Raw genomic sequence first — 23,172 nt, 5'->3', positions numbered from 1 at the left:
ATTTGTTGCTTGCCCAAAGCATTTTACTCAGCACTTCTAATTGCGAGTAGGCGAGCAACATTAGAAAGAAATACCTGTAATGAAAAAAGGCACTGTGTGACGAACTGCGCAATGCATATTCAGAAAGGTGTGTGACTGTGGGTTTGGTGGCGAGTGTCCACTGCTGAATTTCAGCAGAGATCTGTAAGTACCAGTCGAGAGAAAATGTGGTGTAACCCAACTCTCACTGTCACGGGTGTTGGTGCTGCTTCCTTGTAGTTGGCTTTTCGCATTTGCTGATTGTTGAAGTCAGATTGAACCACTTCACAGGTCTCCAGTTCTGCTGCTCCACGTCAAATAGGACATCAGTGGATGGTAGAAGTATGGTGACCTAACTGGAAGCCTTCAAGGGGTGTCCTGTTGCTCCAGAGATGTTACAGAGGGCGAAAGTTTGCCAGGGCAGTAGAAGGGGCTGGGAGGCTCAGGGGAGCTGGTGGCAGGGCTCTGTGAAAGGTGGAAGCTGGCTCGTTTCTGCACTTGGTCCAAGCAGTCTGTAAGCATAACCTGAACCTATGATAGACTGGACAACTCTAAAACAGCTCGTTTTTGTCAACAATGTACAAGATTGTGATGTTAGAAGCTTGGTTATTTGTACGAGGTGCTTGCTGCTCAGTGGATCCCTGAGCTTTAGCCACGATGCTATCTGAGATACTTGCTTATACCTAGGAGACTTGACCAGAATGTGTGGTACGCTTGTTGGTTGCTGCATTGCCCAGTTTATCCCCTGAAGCCCAGTAAACTCTGGGCTGTTAAAGGTTAACTAAATTCTGGGAGATGACAACTGCTGCCTTTTGTGCAGGGGGCTTGAAAAGAGAGCTGTGCTGCATATAAGGATCTTTTCTATAATAGTATTCCCACTCAATCTGAATAAGGAGATATGCTCTAATGAAGAGAGTATCTTGCCTTGACTTTAATCCTCTCCAAAGTCCTTTTTCAGCTGTTACCTTAGATAATGAAATGAAGGTTACATTTTACAAATGACCTTTTTGTGCTTTTGAGTGAAAGGCAAACAAGTAAGGATCAGCAGTGAGGTCTAGATGATTGTTTCTCCAGAGCTGCTTGCAGTCCCATAAAATCATAATTACATTAAAAGGTCCAGGCATTTTATGTGCATTTCCTGCTCCATGGCTCCTAAGGGGAGAGTGCACCAGGGGGGAGAATAAAACAGCTCCATGTCTTCTGGCTATGCCAAGTGCTTGTCCGACCAATTTGCTGCTGTCGGTGAAGCCCAAGGCTGGAGCAGGATGTGTGACAAGGTGTGCTGCTTCCAAACTTCAGATCATCGTTTCCTCCTGTCTGCCGTGCTGGGGTTGCCACACTTCTTTCAGATGGGGCTTGTTGCTGTGGTAATTGAAGTGCTCTGGGAGGGCTTTGTAAGGGCTCCCTGCCGGAGCCTGGGAATCGCAAGAGCAGGTGCTTTGTCAGCTGGAATACAGCGTGTGCTGGAAGGAGAGGTACAGCCACCAAAAGGCTCGTTTTAAAATGCTCATGATGACCTTTGCTCATATTTGGGCTCAGCTGGTGGCCTCCCAGCCCCTTCTGAGGCTTCTGCCCCGCTCCTGGCTTTCCCCGGCCCCAGTGAGGCCCCAGAGGAGAGGGCTGGGGGTCTCGGTATGGGCCGTGAGGCAGTGCTGGTAGCAGCCATCACCCTGGCTGTGGTGCTGAAGCCAGCCGGCATTTTAACTAAACAGCCTAACACAGATAAGCTTGGGGGTTCACTTCTGTGCAAGTCTCAAGTGAGCCTCTACCCGCTGAACGCCGTAGAGATGCACACAGCCGAGCAGATAAATAGTTTCTCTCCATTTTGTGGGACTGCTCCCTTGCCCGGGCATCATTCAGAAGCGCAGCGCCTGCCTCAGGCCTGGAAAGGTGAATGAGATACCTTCTGCTATGCACAACGTACGCAATTTATTTGGCAGAGTTAAATGGGTCTGGACAAATAGTGAAAACAATTATTTGTGAATATTTTATTAGAAAATATCAAAAATTCATCAAATGAATTATTCAGCTTCCATTTGACTAGCCCTGCCAGCGATAGGGAAGAGCTTCGCATGCAGACCAGGCAGCTGGGCTGGGGGAGGCTTTGCTTTGATCAGAGGCTTGCTTTGAGCAGCCTCGCTCAGGAACACTTGGGTCCATCCGGCTGGGTCAACACTTGTGGGATGTCTCTCATGATGTTTTTTGTGTGTTTTAGGTGAGAGTCTACGACCTCCTGCAGTATGAGCATGGTCCGGATGATGTTCTGATCCTAGCTACTGATGGACTCTGGGATGTTCTGTTAAACGAAGAAGTGGCAGAAGCTGTCACTAACTTCCTACCAAACTGTGACCCTGATGATCCTCACAGGTTTGTGCTCATCCCTGACTTTCTAGTGTCTCTGGAATTAAGAGTGCTTTTTGTGTAGAACATATGATGTAGATAATATGCAGCAGATATGCACCTTTTTATACATTGGATGGAGTCCCTACAGCAAATGTGATTTGGGTTTGTTTTTTTCCAGTTATAACTCAGAATTGCCTACCTTCAAAGGAAAGTTGTGGGATCATGGTATCTTGGCACAGGATCCATCTTGTGTGCTATAATAGATCATATGGAAACTGAAGGAGGCTGAGGTCTTAGAAGAACATGACAACAGGTCTCTGTCTCCAGCAGTCACACTTAACTCTGCTCTGGACAGTCTTTTAACACTAAGGAATTGTTTCTTGCTAGGACCTTATCGGTATCTCTCTTACACTCTATACTTATGGATAAATACTGCGTGGTGTGGGTGCCACTCATTCCTAGTCATGCTGTGGCCTTTAAACCCACCTCTGGTGGGGGATGCCCAGTGCCTGCCAGCTGCTGGACAGCTGTGGTGACAAATTAAGCGCAGAGTTTTATTCTATTTCATGTAGCTGGATTCTGTTTAATTTCATAATTGTAGCCCATGTAATCCTCTTCATTTTCCTGCCTTTATCTCCTCTTGGTCAGTTTCTCCCTTTAAAATACACCATCAAGCAAGCAAAAAACTTCCCAAACTAACTGGAGCAGTGTGTGCCTGGAGTGTCTGTCTGCTGCCGAGTTCAGTGTCACTGTGAATTAAAACATCAAGCCAGAGATCAGAAGTCTCTCGCTCCTAAAAGGGAGGATGATGAAAGTGGAAATAGCTTCATCCTCCTCCAGAGATTGTTCTGAAAGGGAGGCGCCTGTTGCTCCTGATTTTAGGCCTGGCTAGCCATTGCTGTCTTCTACCCTCTCCCTGGGATGAGTATGGGTGAAAAGAGCCCTTAAAGCACCCTCAGCTGTACCCGTGGAAAGTGGAGTTTGGGACATAAGCAGTGGGATATCTCAGCAGCCAAGTGAGAACATGCAGGACTGTGTGAGAGCTCGAGTTTCGCTTGTTTAGATGTGGCGGCTCTTGAGGGTATGGGGAAAACCAGTCTCAAAATGCTTTATGTTTCTGTTATTACTGAGTGGTCATCTTCACGGGGTGAGCCCTGTTCTCCATCATCAAACGGGAGGACGCAGTGGGTACGGACACCCTGACAGCCACTTGGGTTTTAAGGTGGCAGCCACTCCAAATCACAGGCCCATCTCTACTTCAGCAAGCCATGAAAGTTCCTCTGCCCTCCCTCTGGGAGGAGATCAGGCATGGTTAGTGAGGAGCACTTCCAGGGCACCTGGCACTGTGCTGTGCAGATCAGCTGTTCAGTGGAGGTAGGAGGAGACCAACCCAATTGCCTTCCCATTTTTCCCTAGCGCTGTTCAGAGATGGTAGGGAGCTTTTGCTCTGAATTCTGCACCCCTGAGTCTCCTGTTGCAAACACAGCTAGTATAATGCAGTACCTGTGCCCTACTCTGCCTCCATTGTCTTTTGGTAATTGGGAAAGGTTGACTCTTCCTACAGTCCTGGCTGGGCCTGTTAGCTGTGAACACAGTCTGGGTGCACTGTGTCGGTCTTGTTCCTTCTGGTGTTTCCAGCACTGGAGATAGCCAACACTTCTGTTGCAGTAGGAATGGGAATTCCTTGTTCAATCTGCTTGACCTTCAAGGTGTGTAATTTCTCATCCATTATAGAATACTCATAGAAGTCTTAGTGAAGAAAAAATAATATTTTCTTTATTTGATTTAGATTTATTTATGCTGGTTTAGCCCCAATAATTGTGGGGGATTAGTCTCATTTGTACCAGTGTGAGTACGACACACTCCAGAATTGGGCCTGCTGTATTACGAGTTAGAACAAACACATTTATTAGTGTTTGACCTATTGGTCTATGAATGGACATCTGAATCAAAAATTAATTTGTTCTTTTAAGTAACTTTGTGCCAGGTCATTTAGAGGCTTACAAATAGTGGTAGCAAGACATTTCTCACGCTAGCTTGCAAAAGGTAATTAGAACAGTCCCTCATATAGTTTACAATGATATTTATGAAAATTACCTTTGTGGAATTGCTCTTGCTGCTTGGTTATAAAGAATATTTAAAGGGTTTAAAGTACTGTGTGAGAGGTTTTATGTAATTACTTCAGTGGTCCAAATGAGGTATAACTAATGAATTTACAATAGCATAGCAGCTCAGACGATGGAGTTGTGTTCATTCCTCTCCCTACTCAGAGACAGGAAAATCATGTTTGCAGCATTATCAGTGTTATGTTTAAAGGAGATGTTATCCCACAAAATGTCAAGTTCTGTGATGGGTGCAGTAACAGTCTGTGGTGAGGTGATCAGCTGGAAATGTAAAATCTCTAGGGATGCAGAAAACTTGTCAGAATGTAAGGGGCTTGCCCCCTGGGCTTGGTAATGCCATGGTCTTCTGAAGAGCCCACCATTTGGAGCAGCCCCTGGACCCTGGATCCATCTGACCCAGTAGCCTACTTATTCCCTGACAGCAGCATATTTAACAAAGAGAAAGGGGAAAATAAAAATAGGAAGATTTTAGAGCTGCACAGTACTTATCTATTATGTAATTAGCTCTTTTAGGGAACAATATCCCTCCCGTTTGAATTAGAAGTCATTTTACAGCCTGATGGATAAGAGCTCATAGCTCTCCGGAAAGCTCTTGGGACTCTCTCCTGTTGGTATTTACTGTCAGAGCTCTGAGTGTTTGTTACCCACAGAAAAACATTTCTGAATCCTGTCAAACGTAACATGTGCCTGGGCATCTCCAAGTGCACAGGGAGTGAAGTCTTCACCCAGCCATGCAGACACAGCCTCAGGGGATCTGGGCAGCGGGTGACGAGAACAGACTTGATCAGAGAGCAGCTTCTCCGCGAGGGCTGGGCAATGCTGCGATGGAGCGAAGGAGCCAGGCTTGAGCTGGATTTCTTAGCCAGCTCATTTCTTACGGGTACTGTGGCCCACAAGAGCATGAAGGCGACCCTGAGCGAAGAACAGGTGGTAGCAACACACTGCTGCTTTTTCATACATCATCTGTCTGAGAAAGTATGAAGATGAAGAGAAGCATGAATCTTGACCATTTCCTTCGGCTGCACTTACACTTACACACTGACCTTGGGAATCTTTTATTTCTCATCCTCCCTCTTGTCCTTCCTCTCTCTCACCCCATGTGGAGATTTATGAGGGTGCTGGGGAGTTGCTCCACCTCTGCTGTGTGTGAGCGGATAAGAAGCTGCTCAGACAACAGCTTGTTGCCCCCACTGCCACCGTTTCCCCTGCAGTACTTTCACTGATCAATACTGAAAGCTTGAGCCGGAGAAAATATATATATATTTATTCTTAAAACACAGAAGTTGTATTCCAGCGAGGCTGTTCATTAGGAGGAAGTAGATACTTTAAAACTACTTCAGCAGTTCTCTAATGCTGTCTTGACAGCTGAATCCCAAGTTCAGAGCGCTGGAGAATAAAGCATTCAATAATGGACTGCTGCTGCTATTCATCTCCAGGTACCAGAAACTCGCCCCATCTCCTCTAGTGCCAAGCTGAACAGCATCACTCAATTCAGCTCTGTGCTGGGAGAGGAATACGTTACCTCGCTGCTGCCTTCACCTTTTCCTTCTCCTCCACTTCAACGTGCTGGTTTTCTTGTGTATTTCACAGTCTGTACAGGAGGATTTCTGGCTTCGTAAAGACTTTTTTATTTTTTATCTTACCCTCTCCAAACATTAAGCAGCACATCTTTACACAATAAAGAGCAGTACTTATTCCTTTGTACTCTTTAGATGTGGGGAGCCCTAGTTAATTAGAAAAAGAAGGAAGGCAAAGTTTTCTCCCAGAATGATGGGTTTGCTTCTCTTAAATTTTGACAATAGCTGAGAAACCCTTGAAAAAGATGTTCTTAGCCAAAACTCTCTTAGCATCAGACATGCTGTGAATAAATATTTCAGTTTCTTGCCTGCCACGTGGAGTCCTTTTGTTCTTAGCCCTGCATCTGATTTGGGGATTTGGGAACTGAGGAATGCAAGTAATGTATGTTTGTTTCTTTCCCCTTGGAAAACAAAATTTCATGTCGTTATTAGGACAGTACAATCAGTGCTTCTTGTCACCTCCTGCTGTTACACCTTGAGGTCTTTGGTGCAGACAGATCTTGGAACATGCAGACAGCGTCTGTGCAAGCGTGTGTGTTAGAGTTCGTGACTTGACTGGTGCAAAATGACCCTTGGGCCCTCCTCTTATGGCTAAAAGTAAATTTTGTGTCAAAACTAGAGAGACCTGGAAATGTTACCACTCCCTCAGTACCACTAGGAGCAGGTAGTGCATTGCTTCGCAGAGCATTATTTGGATTTAACATCGAACCTTTTGTGTTGTGAAACATTGGTTTATTTGCAGTAAAAGTAACTTTCTAGTAGAGCAAGTAAATCTATTCCTGATTCAAAGGAGTTGTTTGAGCTTAAGGAACCAAAATTGTAGAAACAGGACGTAATAAATTGGGTATTTCTCTTCTGTTATCCCAAGAGGGTGAATAATGTCTCTTTTGATAGCATTTACATTTAATAATTCATTCTTTGGTGAAATTACCTGGCGTTAGAACACTCCTTGGATACTCAATTAATAAACCCCTTTTTTGTCCACTGCTTATGATCAATGGAGGCGCTGTTCTTTCCTATGCCTCAGATGAGATCTGGGCAGATCACTTCTGGACAAGGATCCTCCCTAGGAAAGGGAGTCTTGAAATGCCAACCCTTCTCATCCTTCCTGCTTTCTTCAAATTACGCAGATGCGCTCTGCTTCTGATTGTCTGTGAGTTTGGCTTTACAGAGAGCCCCTCATCACATCACAGGCTGATACTTAAGATTTAAATAAAATACAGGCAGACACAATATTGAATGTGTGTCTTTTTTGTTCCTTTTTTTTTTTTTTGAGTCTCTTAACTGTTCAATTAATTTTTAATCAGCAAATCATAGAGAAGCTTGGCTCCACCCAACTAAATTCAAAACATCTCAGGCAGGTGTTGGATTGAGGATTGATTGGAGTACTTGTTCATCCATAATGAGATTTCTTTCGGAGGAAACTTCTAAATTAGCACACAGATGTGTTGATCTAGTAACAGCAGGTAAGACGATATGGGATGACATATCTGATCAATATTGCATTGGGCTCAGGTTTGTTGAATAAGGACTCATTTTAGAAATAATCCAGTTGTAAACAACCGGTTCTCCATTCTGTCTGGCACAGGGCAGAGCACTATCTCTGCACCACTTCTTGTGCTCTGATACCCTTCAGCCTCCAAGCAGCATCTGGTATTTTCTAAGGACAGAAAATAACTCCCATAAATACAATGCCATTCAGCCCAGCACAGTCTGGGAGTTTTGAAGGAACATGAAACTGTCAATATTTCACTAAATTAAGCACTTGACAACTCACATTCACACAGTTTTCATTGAACTCATAAATGTGAATGGACTGTGGACTCTGTGAATCTGGCTGTATTAAGTTTCTTTTTCCGGTTTCACTATAAAAGAAATTCAAAAATCATTCTTATAGTCAAGGAAAATAGCTTATCTACTTGGTTTAAAGGGCAATTCGGATTTTATTTTTAAATATTGCTTGTTTTCAAATCACATTCTTTATTACAGTTTGTCTATGGAATGAGTAAACCCATATTTATCTCCAGGTGTTTCAGTCCCCAAGTGTAGGTCTCAGTAAACAAGTGGAGTTACTTGTGTCCTCAATTTTTTGGACTACTCCTAGAAACTTAACTTGTTAAAGCATTTTTTTTTTTAATATTTTCTGAAAACTTGTGAATTTGGGCACTTAAAATGACCGGTCGCTTTTTGATTGATCATTGCCTGTGAAATACCTTCTGAGACAAAAACTGCTACTGAATTATGAACAATTGCTTTGTGGGGATGTTGTGCTTACCATTTCTCTGCTTCTGAGTAACTTGTCCTTGTACCTGACAAATGTAAGTCTCCAGGCTTTCTTCACCAAGCTGGGCCATAACGCTCGCCCTCCCTGGCTGTGTTCTGCCTTCTCCACAGGTACACGCTGGCGGCGCAGGACCTGGTGATGCGAGCCAGGGGAGTGCTGAAGGACCGGGGCTGGCGAATCTCCAACGACAGGCTGGGCTCTGGAGACGACATCTCTGTCTACGTCATTCCTTTAATACACGGGAACAAGCAGTCGTGAGAGTAGCATCGGGAGCGGTTGCGGAAAGGGGATCTTTTCAGGAAGGGCCTCTAAGAGACGATGTGTTTTTGGTGATCTGACCGGGACATCTCCAACTGATGTAATCTGTTCAAAGCTAATGCTGGAGGGGTATTTTTCTGCCCGAAAGGCAGGGCTCTGCACATATACTGTATATGATTAAAGATAACCCTTAAGATTACAACTCCCCTATAGAAAAGGTTTTGGTGCTTAACGGGAATGGGATTTAAATGCTGCTAGCATATTATGGATTCTGTCATCCCTCCAGGTGAAGACATGAAATATGAGTTAATTTTTTTCAGTTTACTATGTAGCTTGGAAGAGCCATTTCAGTTCTGAAAGTAGAGGTGGGTATCAGAAGCCATGGAGACTCCTGAAGTCTAACCCCAGATATTCAGAGTAGTGACTTGGGTTACATCTCATTTAAAAGTACTTTTATAGATATATATATATATGAGACTCAAAAGTTTTCTTCTTCCAAAAAGTTGCTTTCATGACTTACCTATGGACAACTGCAAACTTGTGTAATCCTTTGAATCCCCATTTTTCCTCTCGTCTCTTCTTCAGTAGACTATACTCCTGTATTTTAGTAGGAAAACTGAAATCGTTTTGAGTGTGACTATACCTGTTTACTGCAGCTAAAACAGCCAGCTGCAAAATTGTCCAGGAGAAATAGGTCACAGTCTTGTACTGCAAGATTTGTTCTGATACGAGGAATTATTTGTCGAGATTCCCTATTGTGTGTATACCATGCTTATACAGAGCAAGCAAACTCAGCTTTATGTGATGTTTACCTGGAGGTCGTGGTTTCTTTGGGATCAGAGATTTTCATTCATTGAATGGGTCTGTCTGCCTTATCCTGTTGAAAGGATCCCTGAACACACAGCTTTTGCATCAGCTGGGATTCGGTAAATTTATTTGGGCTCCTGAGTATATTTTCGGCTGGCTTTCTACTTGAAGTGACGATATTGTTCTGGTTATCAGTTTGGGTACACAGATAGTGATCTGTTTAAGAATGATTTCACTTCTTCCTGCCTCACTTACTATTCAGCATATTCCTGCTTCCTGCTTGACTTGGCGATCAGAAAGTGTCAGCTTATAACTTTCTGTCCTCTCAGTTGTTGAGGACTGTAGTTGAGGATCAAAAGATCACTGTGATAGTTACCAGCCCTTCACCCTTCACTAGCTTCATCAGCTTTTTTCTTAGCAGTACTGAATTGATTTAAATAAAGAAAACCTGAGTACGTTATTGGAGTAAAAGCAAGTCCAAGGGAGTAACAACTGAGCAAATCTGCAGCTTAACCTAGCTGCCTGCTCTTCAGACAGACAGCTCTTCACTTCATTGGCTGCAATTAAAAAAAAAAAAAAAAATGAAGGTTCTCATATATAGGCAGATGTGTCAGCTGGGGAGCCAGATTCAACCTAAATTGCTCCCAGACCACGTTCTTTTGGAGCTGCTAATCTGGCTTGTACATAAAAGCTACTTCTTGAATAGCCAAAAGACAGGGAGCTGACATAATTGCAGAGTACTGAGTGGGCATCTCACAAATGTTATATCCTTTCTAAAGGAGAAACTGCCAGCTCTAAGAGGAGGATGCTGTGTCCTTTGTGCTCCCTGAGGTGTGCAGACTTTCTCCTGAACAGGAGTAGCTTAGAGCTTGCCAGTTTTATAATTTATAACGTGCTATGTAAACAAAGAACAGTGCTGTTTGGTATAGCTGCCCAGATGCTTTATTTGATTGCATCCAAAAGTACGTGTGCAACATTCTCAGAGAATTTCAAATGCCCTTCTCTAAGTCTCTAGACCCAGTAGGAGTTTCAGAGATGAGCTGAGCCGATGCGGAGTGTGTGATGGCTCACACATGCAGCAAACTGCATGATTTTAGCCTGGAAACTTCCATGCATGCCCCAGTGCCTGCATATGATAAAGCTGTGCAGAACACTGAGGTTTTATGTTCTAGAGCTTCAGTATAAATCAACCGTGTATCTGATTATGTGTTATCACACTATCTATTCCTTTTTATTTTTTCCCCTTTACATCTTTTTGTATGAGCAAATGGGTGAAAAGAGATCGGCAGGTTTGGAGTCTAGAGTATTTTTCACATGGCCCCACATATGTTTTGAAGTTCAAGCAAGAGATCTTCTCTTGCAGTCTTTTTTTTTTTTTTTGGCCTAATAAACTTGTAAACATGCTTTTCATGCTCAGTGTAACTCCTGTTGTCTCTTTGCAAATGCAGTTGTGTAGTCCTTTAGCAATAAAGATCCTCTTTAATGAAGAAACTAATGGCAATTCCTCCGAAGTCACGTGAACAGCAAAGAAGCTGATGCTTGCTCTTACCAGCTACAAGCCAGAGTCAAATATTTTGGTACCCATGTGTTAGTCTTCATTATTCAGTAACATGGTGTCAGCATTCACACCAGTCATTATAAAACCACTGAGTACAATGTGGTAGAAATTAATTTCCGGGATAGCATCAGCCAAAATTTAAAAGTGAAATTTCAAGGCAATGGAAAATGCATCTTCTCTTTCAGTGGTGTTTTTAAATGTACCCCTAGAGAGATGGGGCAGCAGAGTGCATGACTCGGTGGGAGCAAATTCAGGGATCAGTTTTCAGAGCAAAATCTCGCAGGCACTAGTATGGCTTTGTGCATCAGCCTCCAGTTTTGCTGTTCACCTGAGGCATTGCCATCAGTCAGCCTGCTTCTCTGCAGCTGCTGTGCCTACCTGGGTCAAGTTGTGTTAGCTATGAGCTCTTCTCCTGGAAAGGGCAGAAGCACAGGATCAACAATTAACATCAATTAGCATCAATTCTGAAAATTTTCAAGAGTAATAAAAAGCTTTCTACTCAGATGTATGTGACTGAAACTATGCTGTGATGTTTTTTTGTTTTGCTTCTTTACAAAGTCCCCGTTACACATTTACAGGCTTGCCTACCCTGAGTGTCGCTGGTTCATCTCTGATACGCCGCTTTAGCACCTGGGCTCTCACTTCTACTCGCCTTCATTAGGAGCTTCCTACATGCCTGCACTGTGCTCTGTGCTCTGCTTCACAGCATGGTATGAATACATCTACACGCCAAAGCATGGCACGACTAGGAAGCAGGAGCCATTTGTTGGGGAGGTTTGTGTGAAGCTGGTATAACTAAGCGCATTCCCTACTTCATCACAGAGTGCATTACTGGGGAGTCACAGCATTAGAAATCACTGACGGCAGGGAGGAAGGGTTGCTGTGGTCCACAATGCACAATGCCATTTTTCAGTTAGACACAGGATGGATACGGCCACGTTCAGACTTGTAGCTGCTCTGCTGCTCAGGGAATCTCTGAAATCAGGAGCTCATCTCGAACTGGAGCAAGTTAGGCACCAAGTCCAAATCTTAGGTCCTTGGCACATCATCTTAGTCACTGCCTGATGCCGTCAGCACTATGTTTTTGTTGGTGTTTTTTCTGGCTATTGAAGTTCTCTTAGTATCCAAAATTGTTTAAGCGTGAGCAGCAAGGAGCCTCAGCCCTGAGTTACATCTGTATTAGCGCTGCCGTTGCACAGTGCTGTATCCTGGCCAGTGCGTTGGCACTGCTCAGAAAGCTAGGCAAGTTTTCATTCCTTGGACGCCAGCAAGGGAAGGAAATAGTATGCCACATAGCTCAGAATAGCAGACAACGCCATCTAACATTGCCTTCTGGTGCCTGGTCCAGTCCAATTTCTAGAAACCCAGACCCAAGAAGCTTCTACCATTCCCCTGTGAATGCTGTTGCAGAATGTAGGGCAGACATTTCAGAGGTTTTCTCTCACACTACAGCCTGAACTCACCCTTACTTAATTAGATGAAGACAGCAGTTCAGAATTTCATTTACACCTTAAGTGACGCATGCAACTGTCTTTTGTAAAATTAATGCAGTGATGCTTCCCGTATGAACACAGAAGTTTGTTGTCCAAGTGGGCTAATTTTCAATGGCCTCATGCTGGAGAGAGAAAATGTTTTTAATAAAAGGACTTCTGAAGAGCAACAGGTCTAACAAGCTAAAGGAAAGCGGTCATGGCCTGCCATTAGCCGTGCTTTTTCATGTTGAAGTTGATTCCATATTAAAATACGACAGGTGAGGTCTATGAGATGCGGTAGACTCTGTGTCTCCAAGATATTTTTGAAGAACTAAGAACTGCACTTGATGTTTTGGCTTTGAGCTTTTACTAGGTTTTAAAGAACACTACACACTCCAAGCCAATCTTCTGTGTTTCTTCCTGCATCAGCATTTTGCTGCCTTTTTTTTTTTTTTTTATCTTATGTGCAAATAATTTCAACGCTTGTATCAAACAGGAGCTGCAAACTCTGCAGAACTGTTGTTCCTCCCTGACATTCTCGGTGTGTAAATAGTTTTCCTCCACATGTCTTAGATGCAGACTTAGTGATGTGGCTGTCATAGAGCGTGACCAAACAATGCTGTAACTGTGCTGCTGTATTTCTACCTGTGACGTACTTGAAGGAGGATGCCCTTGTCCACCTCCAGTCTCATTTTTTTATTATTGTTATTTTTTCTTTTTATTTTTTAACTGTTGCTGGTGATGTTCTTTCATAGGTATCTTATTTTTGTTTGGGATTTTTTTTTTAATAGCCGTCACTGTTTTCTTCCCTTCATTGGACAAGTCATCTTATTTTGAGACCTGTAAAACTCTCTAGGTTTTATATGTCCTGAAGAATGGAGGACCTGCTGGAGGAAGATGTTTTGGACCAATGTACTTATGCTTTGTGACTGTGAAATGTTAATCTTTTTGTAACCTAAGAACAAAAAAAAATGTTTAGTAAAGGGATATATTTTGTGTTTTTTGAAACTTTTCAGTGCAATGAAAAAAAAAAAGAGGAGGATGCTGAAGAAGTGTATGCGCAAAATTTTAAATAAAATTTTAAATTATATATATACATCTATATCTATAACCATTATTATTCTGACTGTCCTGAAGAGTACCTGAGTCTCCTTGTGTATTAATTGCGCAGTACAGTCAAGCAGCACACAGTGTTTTACCAGGGAAAGGCCAAGTCCTTGATGAGAGTTCTCACACCAGATCTAACGAAGTAGATCCCTGAGAGGTGCCTCAGCGTATGGGGTGATCCAGAGGAGTTCAGCTGTAGGAGAGCCCTGTGAGCTGCACGCTGCTTTTAGGTTATGATTCATTGCTCGGGTTGCCAGCTGCTGTGTTTGACTCAATGAAGAGCTATGCAGAGTGCTCAGCTCTCCGCTGTCTGTGGTATGAAAAATTGGGTGCAAGTTCTGAAATGACAGTGCAGTTGGGATATGTTTTTCCTCCCCAGTTTCTCAGGAATCACCATCTCAAATTCCATTCCAAAGTTTTTATTAGAGTGAAACCGAAGCCGATTCATTGATTCCATCGAAGCAAGTCGTCATGGTAATTCAGCAACCAAAGCTGTAGCTGAAGGTACAGAAGAGGTGGGAGGTAACACCTGCCTCTTTGCACTGTACCAGCACAGCCATGGGCAATGTCCTTATGTAGCACAGGGATGAGATCTGGGCGTGCTGTTTGCTGTTTGCCTCTTCAGATGTTGCCTTGTAGCACTACTACTTCTCCCCATTATTATTTTAAGAGCAGTGAACACATTTGTTCTGTGTCACCAGTGCTACCCCAGTTTTTAAAATGCTGCATGTGCCCGGTGTGTTAACTGAGCGTAACAGAGCAAGGATGAAGGATTTGTTGTTTTCAGCCTGGTTCTTCTTACTCTCCTCTAAGTCCTACCATTTACTACTGCACTCAGACCACTGAGTCAGGTTTAAAATTACAGTCCAAATACACTTTGGAGTAGCTTTGCTGGCCTCACTAGTGCAAGCTGAATAAATCAGTGTCGGTAGTGTGCAGTGACAGGGTGCTGTCCCACGCCAAGGGCGCCTAAAGGAGCATGCTCTGCATCGTGCTATTGCTTTTGCGTCTCTTAGACCCTAAATTGTGTCAGACTGTAGCTCAAGTAAGGCTCATTATTTTCATTTTTAGGTAACAGATACAAGTCTTCAGATGTGGACATCAGTTTCTATAATCCCTATATGCAGTAAGTGCAATAATACTTTCATATTCTTATACTGAATGTACATTGTTACCTAAAGCTATAGAAGGGAACAAGCCCAGTAATTTATTGTATTTTGTGCAGTTACTGTAAAACAGAGGCCTGAAGTTTTGTCTTCTTAATGTACCCCTATACAGCAACATACCTTCACAAAAAGTTTACTTTTTTATACTCTTACACTGCAGCTTTTATTGATTCCAGAGTCACACTCGTGCTTTCCAGGAATGCTTATGTAAACCGAAGTTACTGCACATCCTGTTCTTGTTAGAAGGAAAGATGAAGGATTTATTTATTTATTTTTTAAAGTAGGTTCTTCCACTTTGCAAAACAGAGGATGGCATAACTTTTTAGGTAGATACAGTGACTTGAGGAAATATTGCGCTTAGAGGACAAGGCTAATAAAAGGCATACGATCAAGGTAGACAAAATGTGTCTACAGGTAGAGAAAGGATGATTCAGAGACTCCTGTTTAATAATTTAAGAATAATTAATCATGAATTTGAAGCTGCAGGAATATTCTTCAGCACTCTGCCACAAAATACTAAGGGGAGAGGGAGGAAGCTGCAGTAGAAAAAATAATTAGATCTTTCCTGCAGCTAATTTAAGACTGATTATTTAGATGCATAGACTGATGAGATCTCTGAACCCTCATGAATTTTAGGCCACCTAAGATTAGAACTGCATTGTTTTTCTTGGGCGTATTACTGCATAATATCTCAGTCTCTAAAGAGTCAAAATGTCCCTGACCTTTACTCCTGAGCAGTTATTCCCTCAAGCAATAGAAGGCAATCCTTCATGGTGTTCTGTAAAGACAGCTCTACAACTGACTGTAATGATCTGGTATCGCCCCTAAACCCAACACTCATCCCTGGATTTACCACTCTGTGTGTTTCTGTGTGTGTATGTCTTTTTTTATTTATTTATTTTTTCTTTTCTATGGTAAGTCAAGACATTTCCCTGCAGGCTCTACCCCAGCATAGGGTTCATTTATGCTGTGGGTGTTATTTTTCCTTCCTTCTTTCTCCTTACCATGCTCCTCTTTAATTTAAAATATTTTGGAGCAGGTAGCCATTGTTTTGGAAGAACCACTGAGCCTTTGGCTCTTCACCTCTCCCCACCTCTCATCTCCCGTGGCAGCTGATGCTCACCGGCAACGCAGAAACCACTGCTAGCCGAAGGGAAGCCCAGCGGAAAGGGAAACAATTTCTTTTTTGTCTTTTACCTAATGTGGCTCATTACCTCAAAATGAAACCATACATGCATGTAATATGTGAATTTTCCTACTTTAAAAGGAAAACTTTTATGGTTTTTAGTTGATTTTTGGAGGGCTCTATTTTTGAACCTTGTTGCCCCAGTTCTTCGGCCCAACTATTCTGTAGGGAAACTACTTCTCAGTAACTGAAGAGCTGGCTGGAAGAGCCACACAAGCTCAGATGAAGCTTTTGGCTTCCAGTGTGATAATTGTCACCTATTTCTGTAGTTATTGCTACAATTTTTCAGGGACTAAGCAGAAAACAATGAAATTTTGCTGTTTTTTTTTTTCTTTAGGAAGGTAAGACAAGCATAGAGACACTGCAATATATTGAAGTAAAATTACAAGAAAACACTGTTTTCCCATGAAAGTAGCTGTTATAGACAAATAACAAGAAAGCCTCTTCATCAAGTAGCACAAACTGTTCCTCAGTTTCGCTGCACAGTATAATATTCAATAACAGACAGGGATGTAAAAGCAACTGGCACACCCGCAGTCATTTTGCTCTTTTCCAAAAGTCAGACTGCGTCTGCCCATCCAGAGCTCTGAAATGTGTGTTAGTTCAATTTTTAATCCTAAACCCCGTTGCAGCTGGAGAGCCTCAGCGGCTGTGGGCTGTGGCAGCTGTTCCACAGTACAGGGCAATATCCTAGCACGTACTGGGATGGGATGGGGTAGGCGAGAGGATGCCAAATCCAGTTGCGTTTCTCCTAGATCTAGAAGCAGGCAGACCAATTATTTAAGTAGGAAATCGCCAAAGAATGTACAAAAAGCAGGGAACTGCTACATCCTCAAGTGAGTTAGACCTTGACGCTGAAAGCTGCGCTCATCCTCGAGTTGTGCCTGTTTACTTTTGTTCCTGGGTAGGTAGCAGTGGTAATTGCACCAAACATCTTATTATCATCCTCCAGCTCTCCCAAGCTGGCAGCCAAATGTCAACTGCACCTCAGCTCGCTGAGAACAAGGTACTCCAACAACAAGCAATAAACTTCTTATGCTGCATTTGCTGAGGAATAAGTTCACGTTGCTCTCAGCCAAATAAATAAATAGTTTGGTGGTCTTTACACACATGCAAGCATGCACACACCTTTTAGTACTTGTTGTCTACCAGCAGTCATGCAATGTTATTTTCCATCTGAGCCTTTATAATATTTTATAAGAGATGGGACATCATTCTTCCCCCTTCTCTGCTTGAGCACTAGCATATAAGCAGTTTAAATGAGCCAGACAAGAAGCAAAACACACCCTTCAAACTGAGTCTCATGTCCAGACATACAAGTATTTTATGAATGGGAAAAATATTAAACACAATGCTCAGACAGTAAATCTTTCTGTGGTTACATTTTTCTGAGAATGGTGTTTTAGAGAAGGTCTGTTTAGCTCCAAAATTTAAAAAAAAAAAAAAAAAAAAAAAAAAAAAAAAAATAAAGATTACAGTTATGTAAAACTTCCAAGTAATGCTTCTCTGCTACCGCTTCTGCAAAATTTCCCTGCTGATAGCTTCACTGGGAAAGCAGACAGAGGGGTGCTCAGGCACTCGATCAGTTGGGAATTGCAAAGGACAAAACCCAACTAACCTGAAGTGCTGAAGTTAGCTGAATGGCACAGACTGAGTGCTGGTAAATAAGCACATACATAATTTTATAGTTATATATTAATTATATAATTTGTATGTATTATCCATAACATATTTTATATAGACTTATGAATTCAATTTTCTGCATGTATGTATGAAAAAGTATAGCAAGGAACTTTGAACAGCAACTAAGATATGGGAAAGTGTGCTCTGTTTGTGCATGCATGTTCCAGGGGCTGAAAGAAAGCGGTGGTCTGCAAACACACCCTTTTTAGCTGTCTGTTACCCAGAATACAACCACGTCCATATTTGTGCTTTCGTTAACAAACCCGCCATCTTTTAGGTGCTTGGTCCCCCTGAGCCGCTGGCACCCGGCCAGCAGCAGGCATTTGAGCCTCCTGGGCATGAGCAGAGATGATTGTTGGTGACCTGTGAGGTTAAAGAGTGGTCGAGTGGCTAAACAACAGTAGGACACAAGCAGCTAGGTAGAAGGTTAAATCCTGCAGGAAATACTGCCTTTTTTTTCCTTTCTTCTTTTTCTTTTTTTTTTTTTTAATATATGAAAGCTAATATTTGCACACTATCCAAAATAGGATCAGGAGCAAGAACACCAAGTCTTGTAAACCTCTCAGTACAGCCACTGCTCTGCTCCTCCACCCAGGAAAATGGAAAATAGACTCCTCTCCTGCTGTCCGGGAAGGTAAAGAAAAGCACTGCTTTGGTAGCAGTCAAGAACCTGCAGCATGGCTATACTGAAGTGCACGGGCTGTCTGTCTCATGAATGGAGTCTGGTAGCGTGGCTTGAGGATTTGGGGCTCTTGTCCTTGTTGTGCTGTGCTGTAGCTGGCGCTCAGGATGGTGGGTTGTTGTCTCACAACAGCTGAGGTGGATTCTGGTGCTTTTTGCCAAGCCTGTGTTGCTCCCCCAAACAGATGTGCTGAGTTTTCTGGATAAACAGTTATTTTCATTTGTTTAAGTGCAGCCAGGTCTGTAACATGCCAGCCTCCCCCACCAACTGTGCACGCACCCTCCCCTGCCCTCCCTGGTGGTGTGACATGCTGTGAGCAACGAGCCACTTGCTCCCAGGAAGGCGATTCATTTCTAAGAGGCATATTCATAGGAAAAGCGTTTTGTGGGTGTTGCTGTGGCTCTGTGTGACCTGCATTGGGGATGAAGGAGAAACCTCAACGTTGCAGACATATCCCAGGGTTGTGCTCATAAGGCACGGGGAAGCAGTGGGGGGAGGAAAGGAGCAGAGCATGAGCAGCTCTGTTGCTTCATGTGAAAATAAACTCTAATAGCAATTAAGGGAAAGGAGTAGGAAATTAATAAGGCAGTAAAGATTTTTCCAAATTGGTCACAAACCATTGGCTTATCCCTTGAAAAGCTCAGCTGACAAGGATTCTCTCATCCCTTTGTCCCCCTATCTCTTTCAATAATCATCCTTCTTCATGCAAATATAGATGGAAAGGGGAGAACAGTGAAAGGTTAAAATGGAAGCGGGCTATCTTTCATCGACATGGTAATTTCGCTTCTTGGCTCAACGCCAAATGCTCAGTGCAGCCACTAGCTGCCATTCTAGCATGAGTGAAAGGATCTTTAATAAGAGTGTAAATAAAAGCCAGGCTGAGAAATGAGTTTTCCATCCCAGCAATCGCTGGCCTAACCTCTGCTGTAAATAGTCTCTCGGAGCAGCACAGATGGAGTACCAGCACCTGGGGATCAAGGCAATCTCTGCGCAGTGCAATTTAAACAGCTGGGTACAATTGAAACATGAATTAGCAGGGACAGACCGAGGGATTCCATTTTGTGCGCTAGGTAAAAACAAATAATTCAGGCATTTTTCCCCTTTAACACAAAAAAAAGGGGGGGGGGGGAGAGAACTTTTGACATGATCTTGTGGGAGGTGCTCTTCACTGCAGCTGTTAGATTAATTTAACCATGAGAATTTCCCACAAGGCACTGTAAAAACAGAGCCCTAATTTATGATCATTGATTTAACAGCTTGAAAGTGATTTATCTGACCTCAGTAAAGATAGCGAGGACACCAGAAGAATGATCGGTCATTCTGGGCTTTGTGTGTTTGAGATTGGCCTTATTAATTTAGAGCAGAAGGTCTGTTTCAACGTCTTACCGAGACAGTCAAAGACAGTTGGCAACTGAACCATTTTAAATACTTTTTTTTTCTTGAAGCATTACTAATGCTGCTAAGTACTAAGAATTTATTCCACATGGAGAAGATCCTCATTAGTTAAGAAATGGTAAAGCTTCATTTAGAACTGCACACAAATAGATGCCTGGTCTTGGATTTGCAAGTTGTTTTTCCTTAAGTAATTTTTTTTCTGTTGTTGGGAATCTAAAGCACACTGTGAAATAGGATTGTTAAGCATTACAGTAAATGAGAAATAGCTTTGGAAGAGATAAAAGAAGTTGGTACAAGGGATTGCTGGCTCTTGCTTTTTTTAAGGGTAGATTTCAGAACTACCTAAATGCTTCACATATTTTACTATTTTTATCATTCAGTTTTCTTTACAGAAGTTATAGAGCATATCTGTTGACATGTACATATACCTAGGTTTTGTTTCAGAAGGATATTCTTTTGGTTAAAATGAGTGTAGCTTCCACCACTGAAATGTCACAACTGAGTGATGCAATTTCACTGCACAAATAAGACCAGAAAGGATGAAAGGCAAAGGGAAAGGTGAATGCTCTCTCCACAGGCAGAACAACTGCTTTTAAGGGGAGCATGAAATGAAATACAGATGCTTTACAAGTTTACCTACACCAGAAAATTTGAATACAGAATAGGGTGTGTTGGCACATACATGTGCACATGTACAAAAATCAGCTCCCCAGAATTATTTCCTATATTTACAGCACTAACCAGGAAAGTGAGCTGGAAACAGTTGAGTGCCAATTTTATCTTTTCACCTGGGCTGACGAGCAGTTGGGTTAAATGTCACTGATTTGGAGGGTTATGCATTTTGTTCGCTGCTGGATTATGCCCAGCTTTAAAGCCCATCTACAAGGATCTCAGTAATTGTCTTGCCACTCTTCAAGGTGGGAGACTGAAATGCTGCAGGTTAGAATTTCATCCGCTGGGGATGAATGCTTACAGTCATTTCACTGTTCTGATGAAATGCTATCTGACCTGAAACTGAGGTAGTCCAGTTACTCTCCAAACAATGGGGGAAAAAAGGCAGAAAACAATATTTAAGCCCTCCAGTGTGAAATAATAACAGTTATTTTAAAAACTGAAAAGACAGCATAAGACAATATAATAAATTATCAGCTATGTAGAAAAGCTATTCCCCCACACAAATCTTATATACATTGTCAAGAAAATGAAGAAAAAATGCATACACAATTACCTATTTCACTAAAAGGTTTGGGAGGCCAGTGGTAACTATTAAAACAACACCCAAAACCCATGCAAATAAAAACAAAGCTGAAGCCCACATTACGGACCTGCAGAATACAAAAAGACCTACGTCAGCCTGCACTTCCTGCCATCATCACACAGTTGTGTCGTTCCCTATGGCACACTACAGAGACATTAGGAGAATCTGATAAATTATGTGCAATATTATTTTATTTAAATTCAAATTAATGGGGAAAATATAGTTAATGTATCATACAAAATGTTTTTACACAATGTTTTTACCCGTGAAATGGTTCTCCTAAATAAATAAAGTGAGCTTTCTTCTTCAGAGCACTGACCTGCTTAAAAACACATCTCTGTACCTCCCAGAACAACGATGGTTACTTCTTCCCAACTAAAGCACAGTCTGGATAGGTTCTGATCAAATTCTGGAAAATTACAAGTAAGCATATATAGCAGCACAGACATCAAGAACACTTCTAAATGACTGCTTTTCAGCAAATGGATATGGATTTATTTATTTATTTATTTTTAATCCCTTAATTTAGCACTGATTTCATTCTAACAACACTACTGTGTATGGAGATGTAAACGACTCTTACAGGTTCATTTAAAAGTACACCTAGTCTTCACTTATCAGCACGGGAAAAAAAAATATATCTTTTAAGGGTTATATTCCATGTGACATACTGGAATGCTGTTCATCTTGGAGTTGTCTTGTTTAAAAGTCACAAAGATGGTTTAATGGGTATCTCAGAGTCTAACCTATGTAACTTACTGCTGAAGCACCAGCAGTTCAGGACTAGAACATACATGATCACAACTGGCTTCTAATGCATTTATTTAAGGAAGAAAATTAACAACTAAGAAACAAAATTGTTCAGTTCGTATGTCTGCAAAAGTATTCCTGCATTAGCAAGAACCTGAGAGAGCATTTGAGATGATCAAAACTTGGAAAAATATCTAACAATTGACAAGCCCGATGAGGTGATATATCGGGCTTATACATCCTCCTCCTCTTTTTCTTTGAACTTCTAAGAGCCACTTGAATGGGGGGGAGCGGGGAGAAAAAGAAAAAAAGTGTCTTTGCTGCAAGACCGATCTGCAGGCAAATATTCTGACCTGCCAGTGTGTTTACCATTAAACCAGTGAAAGACATCCCCTTCCTTTGATGCTGTGCTGCTTCCTAGATCTGGAGCACACCCTCTGGCTCTCCCTTACAGTGTGCCTGCCTTGCTGTTTCCACACCCAGCCCCTACAAAGACCAGAAACGGGATTCCCCTGAAAAATGCTAGAAGGAAATCTCTGCTTGGCCAAGACTGTGATTAAAGTCACACTTAGATAATTGCATACAAAACACAACAAAAAATGCAATAGCTTAGATATATCAATAGCTTAAGCAAGGACACTGGGGGGTTGCTGGACTCCCCAGATATATAGATTATGTTGTGTGAACAAGAAAAGCATTGTTCTGCCTAAGGAGTGAACAGAGTAAATAGAACACAATCTTCACAATCTAGACAAAATGCTATGCAACTTACTAGTGAAGTGTAATGTCCACAGAAATTCATAAAATGTGTGCGAGAGAGTTAGAACTGTCAGCTAAATATCACATTTACTGATGTGGGTCGGGTAGTAGGAGCAAATTTGGTGCCCACGAGAAGCTGAATTTGTGTTGTGGCTTACTTACCAGTGCACAAGTGGAGGATATGCCCAGAAGCCAGCTCACACAGCTAAAACCCATGTAGAGGTGTAGCCTCTTGGTGAGCTCCAGGGCTTCAGCAAACGTCTGCACCGCAGAAGTGCAACCACTATGGGCAAGGATGGCACCAGCAGGAAAGAAACTGTGCAAAACTATGCAAACTAGAAGTGAATTTGCCTGATATTGCAGGCCAGATGTATGATACAAGAGCATATTTGTGTTAATAAGCATAAAGTTGTGTGATGTTTCAGTCTGGGCATTACCAGTGAAGGCAAAAAAAAAAAAAAAAAAAAAAGAGGGATCCTAGCTTCTATGTATTTCCTATTACAGTGTTCCCAAATCACCAGAAATCATTTTGTAAAGGCGAGTCAGCACATTTATGGGTGGGGCCAGCCCATTTCTGGGACAAGCTAAGAGCCGGGACCCAACACACAGCTGCATTTCATCCACGGCTGTGCAGCTTCTGACTCAGCCTTTATTTTGAGGAGAATGGATGAGATGCTGCATGTGACTGAACAGCCCTGGTGACATTTTAAGACACCTTGGGGCCACCAGCCTTGCACAGTTTCACT

The 23,172-nt window shown here is 42.3% G+C and overlaps 1 protein-coding gene across 1 annotated transcript in view; it reads left to right on the top strand.

Moving 5' to 3' along the window:
- PPM1H (protein phosphatase, Mg2+/Mn2+ dependent 1H) overlaps positions 1 to 13,536 on the top strand; it is a 139,216-nt gene extending 125,680 nt beyond the window's left edge. The window contains exons 9-10 of the mRNA XM_048065338.2: positions 2,234 to 2,385; positions 8,456 to 13,536. Of these exons, the coding sequence (XP_047921295.1) occupies positions 2,234 to 2,385; positions 8,456 to 8,603 (300 nt within the window). The 3' untranslated portion in view covers positions 8,604 to 13,536. The remainder of the gene's footprint in view (positions 1 to 2,233; positions 2,386 to 8,455) is intronic.
- Positions 13,537 to 23,172: the final 9,636 nt, after the last annotated feature.

Source organism: Anser cygnoides, chromosome 1, assembly GCF_040182565.1.
Source record: "Anser cygnoides isolate HZ-2024a breed goose chromosome 1, Taihu_goose_T2T_genome, whole genome shotgun sequence".
Lineage (NCBI taxonomy): Eukaryota > Metazoa > Chordata > Aves > Anseriformes > Anatidae > Anser > Anser cygnoides.
The sequence above is the reverse complement of the archived record's forward strand: the minus strand, read 5'-3'. Positions and strand labels throughout refer to the sequence as shown.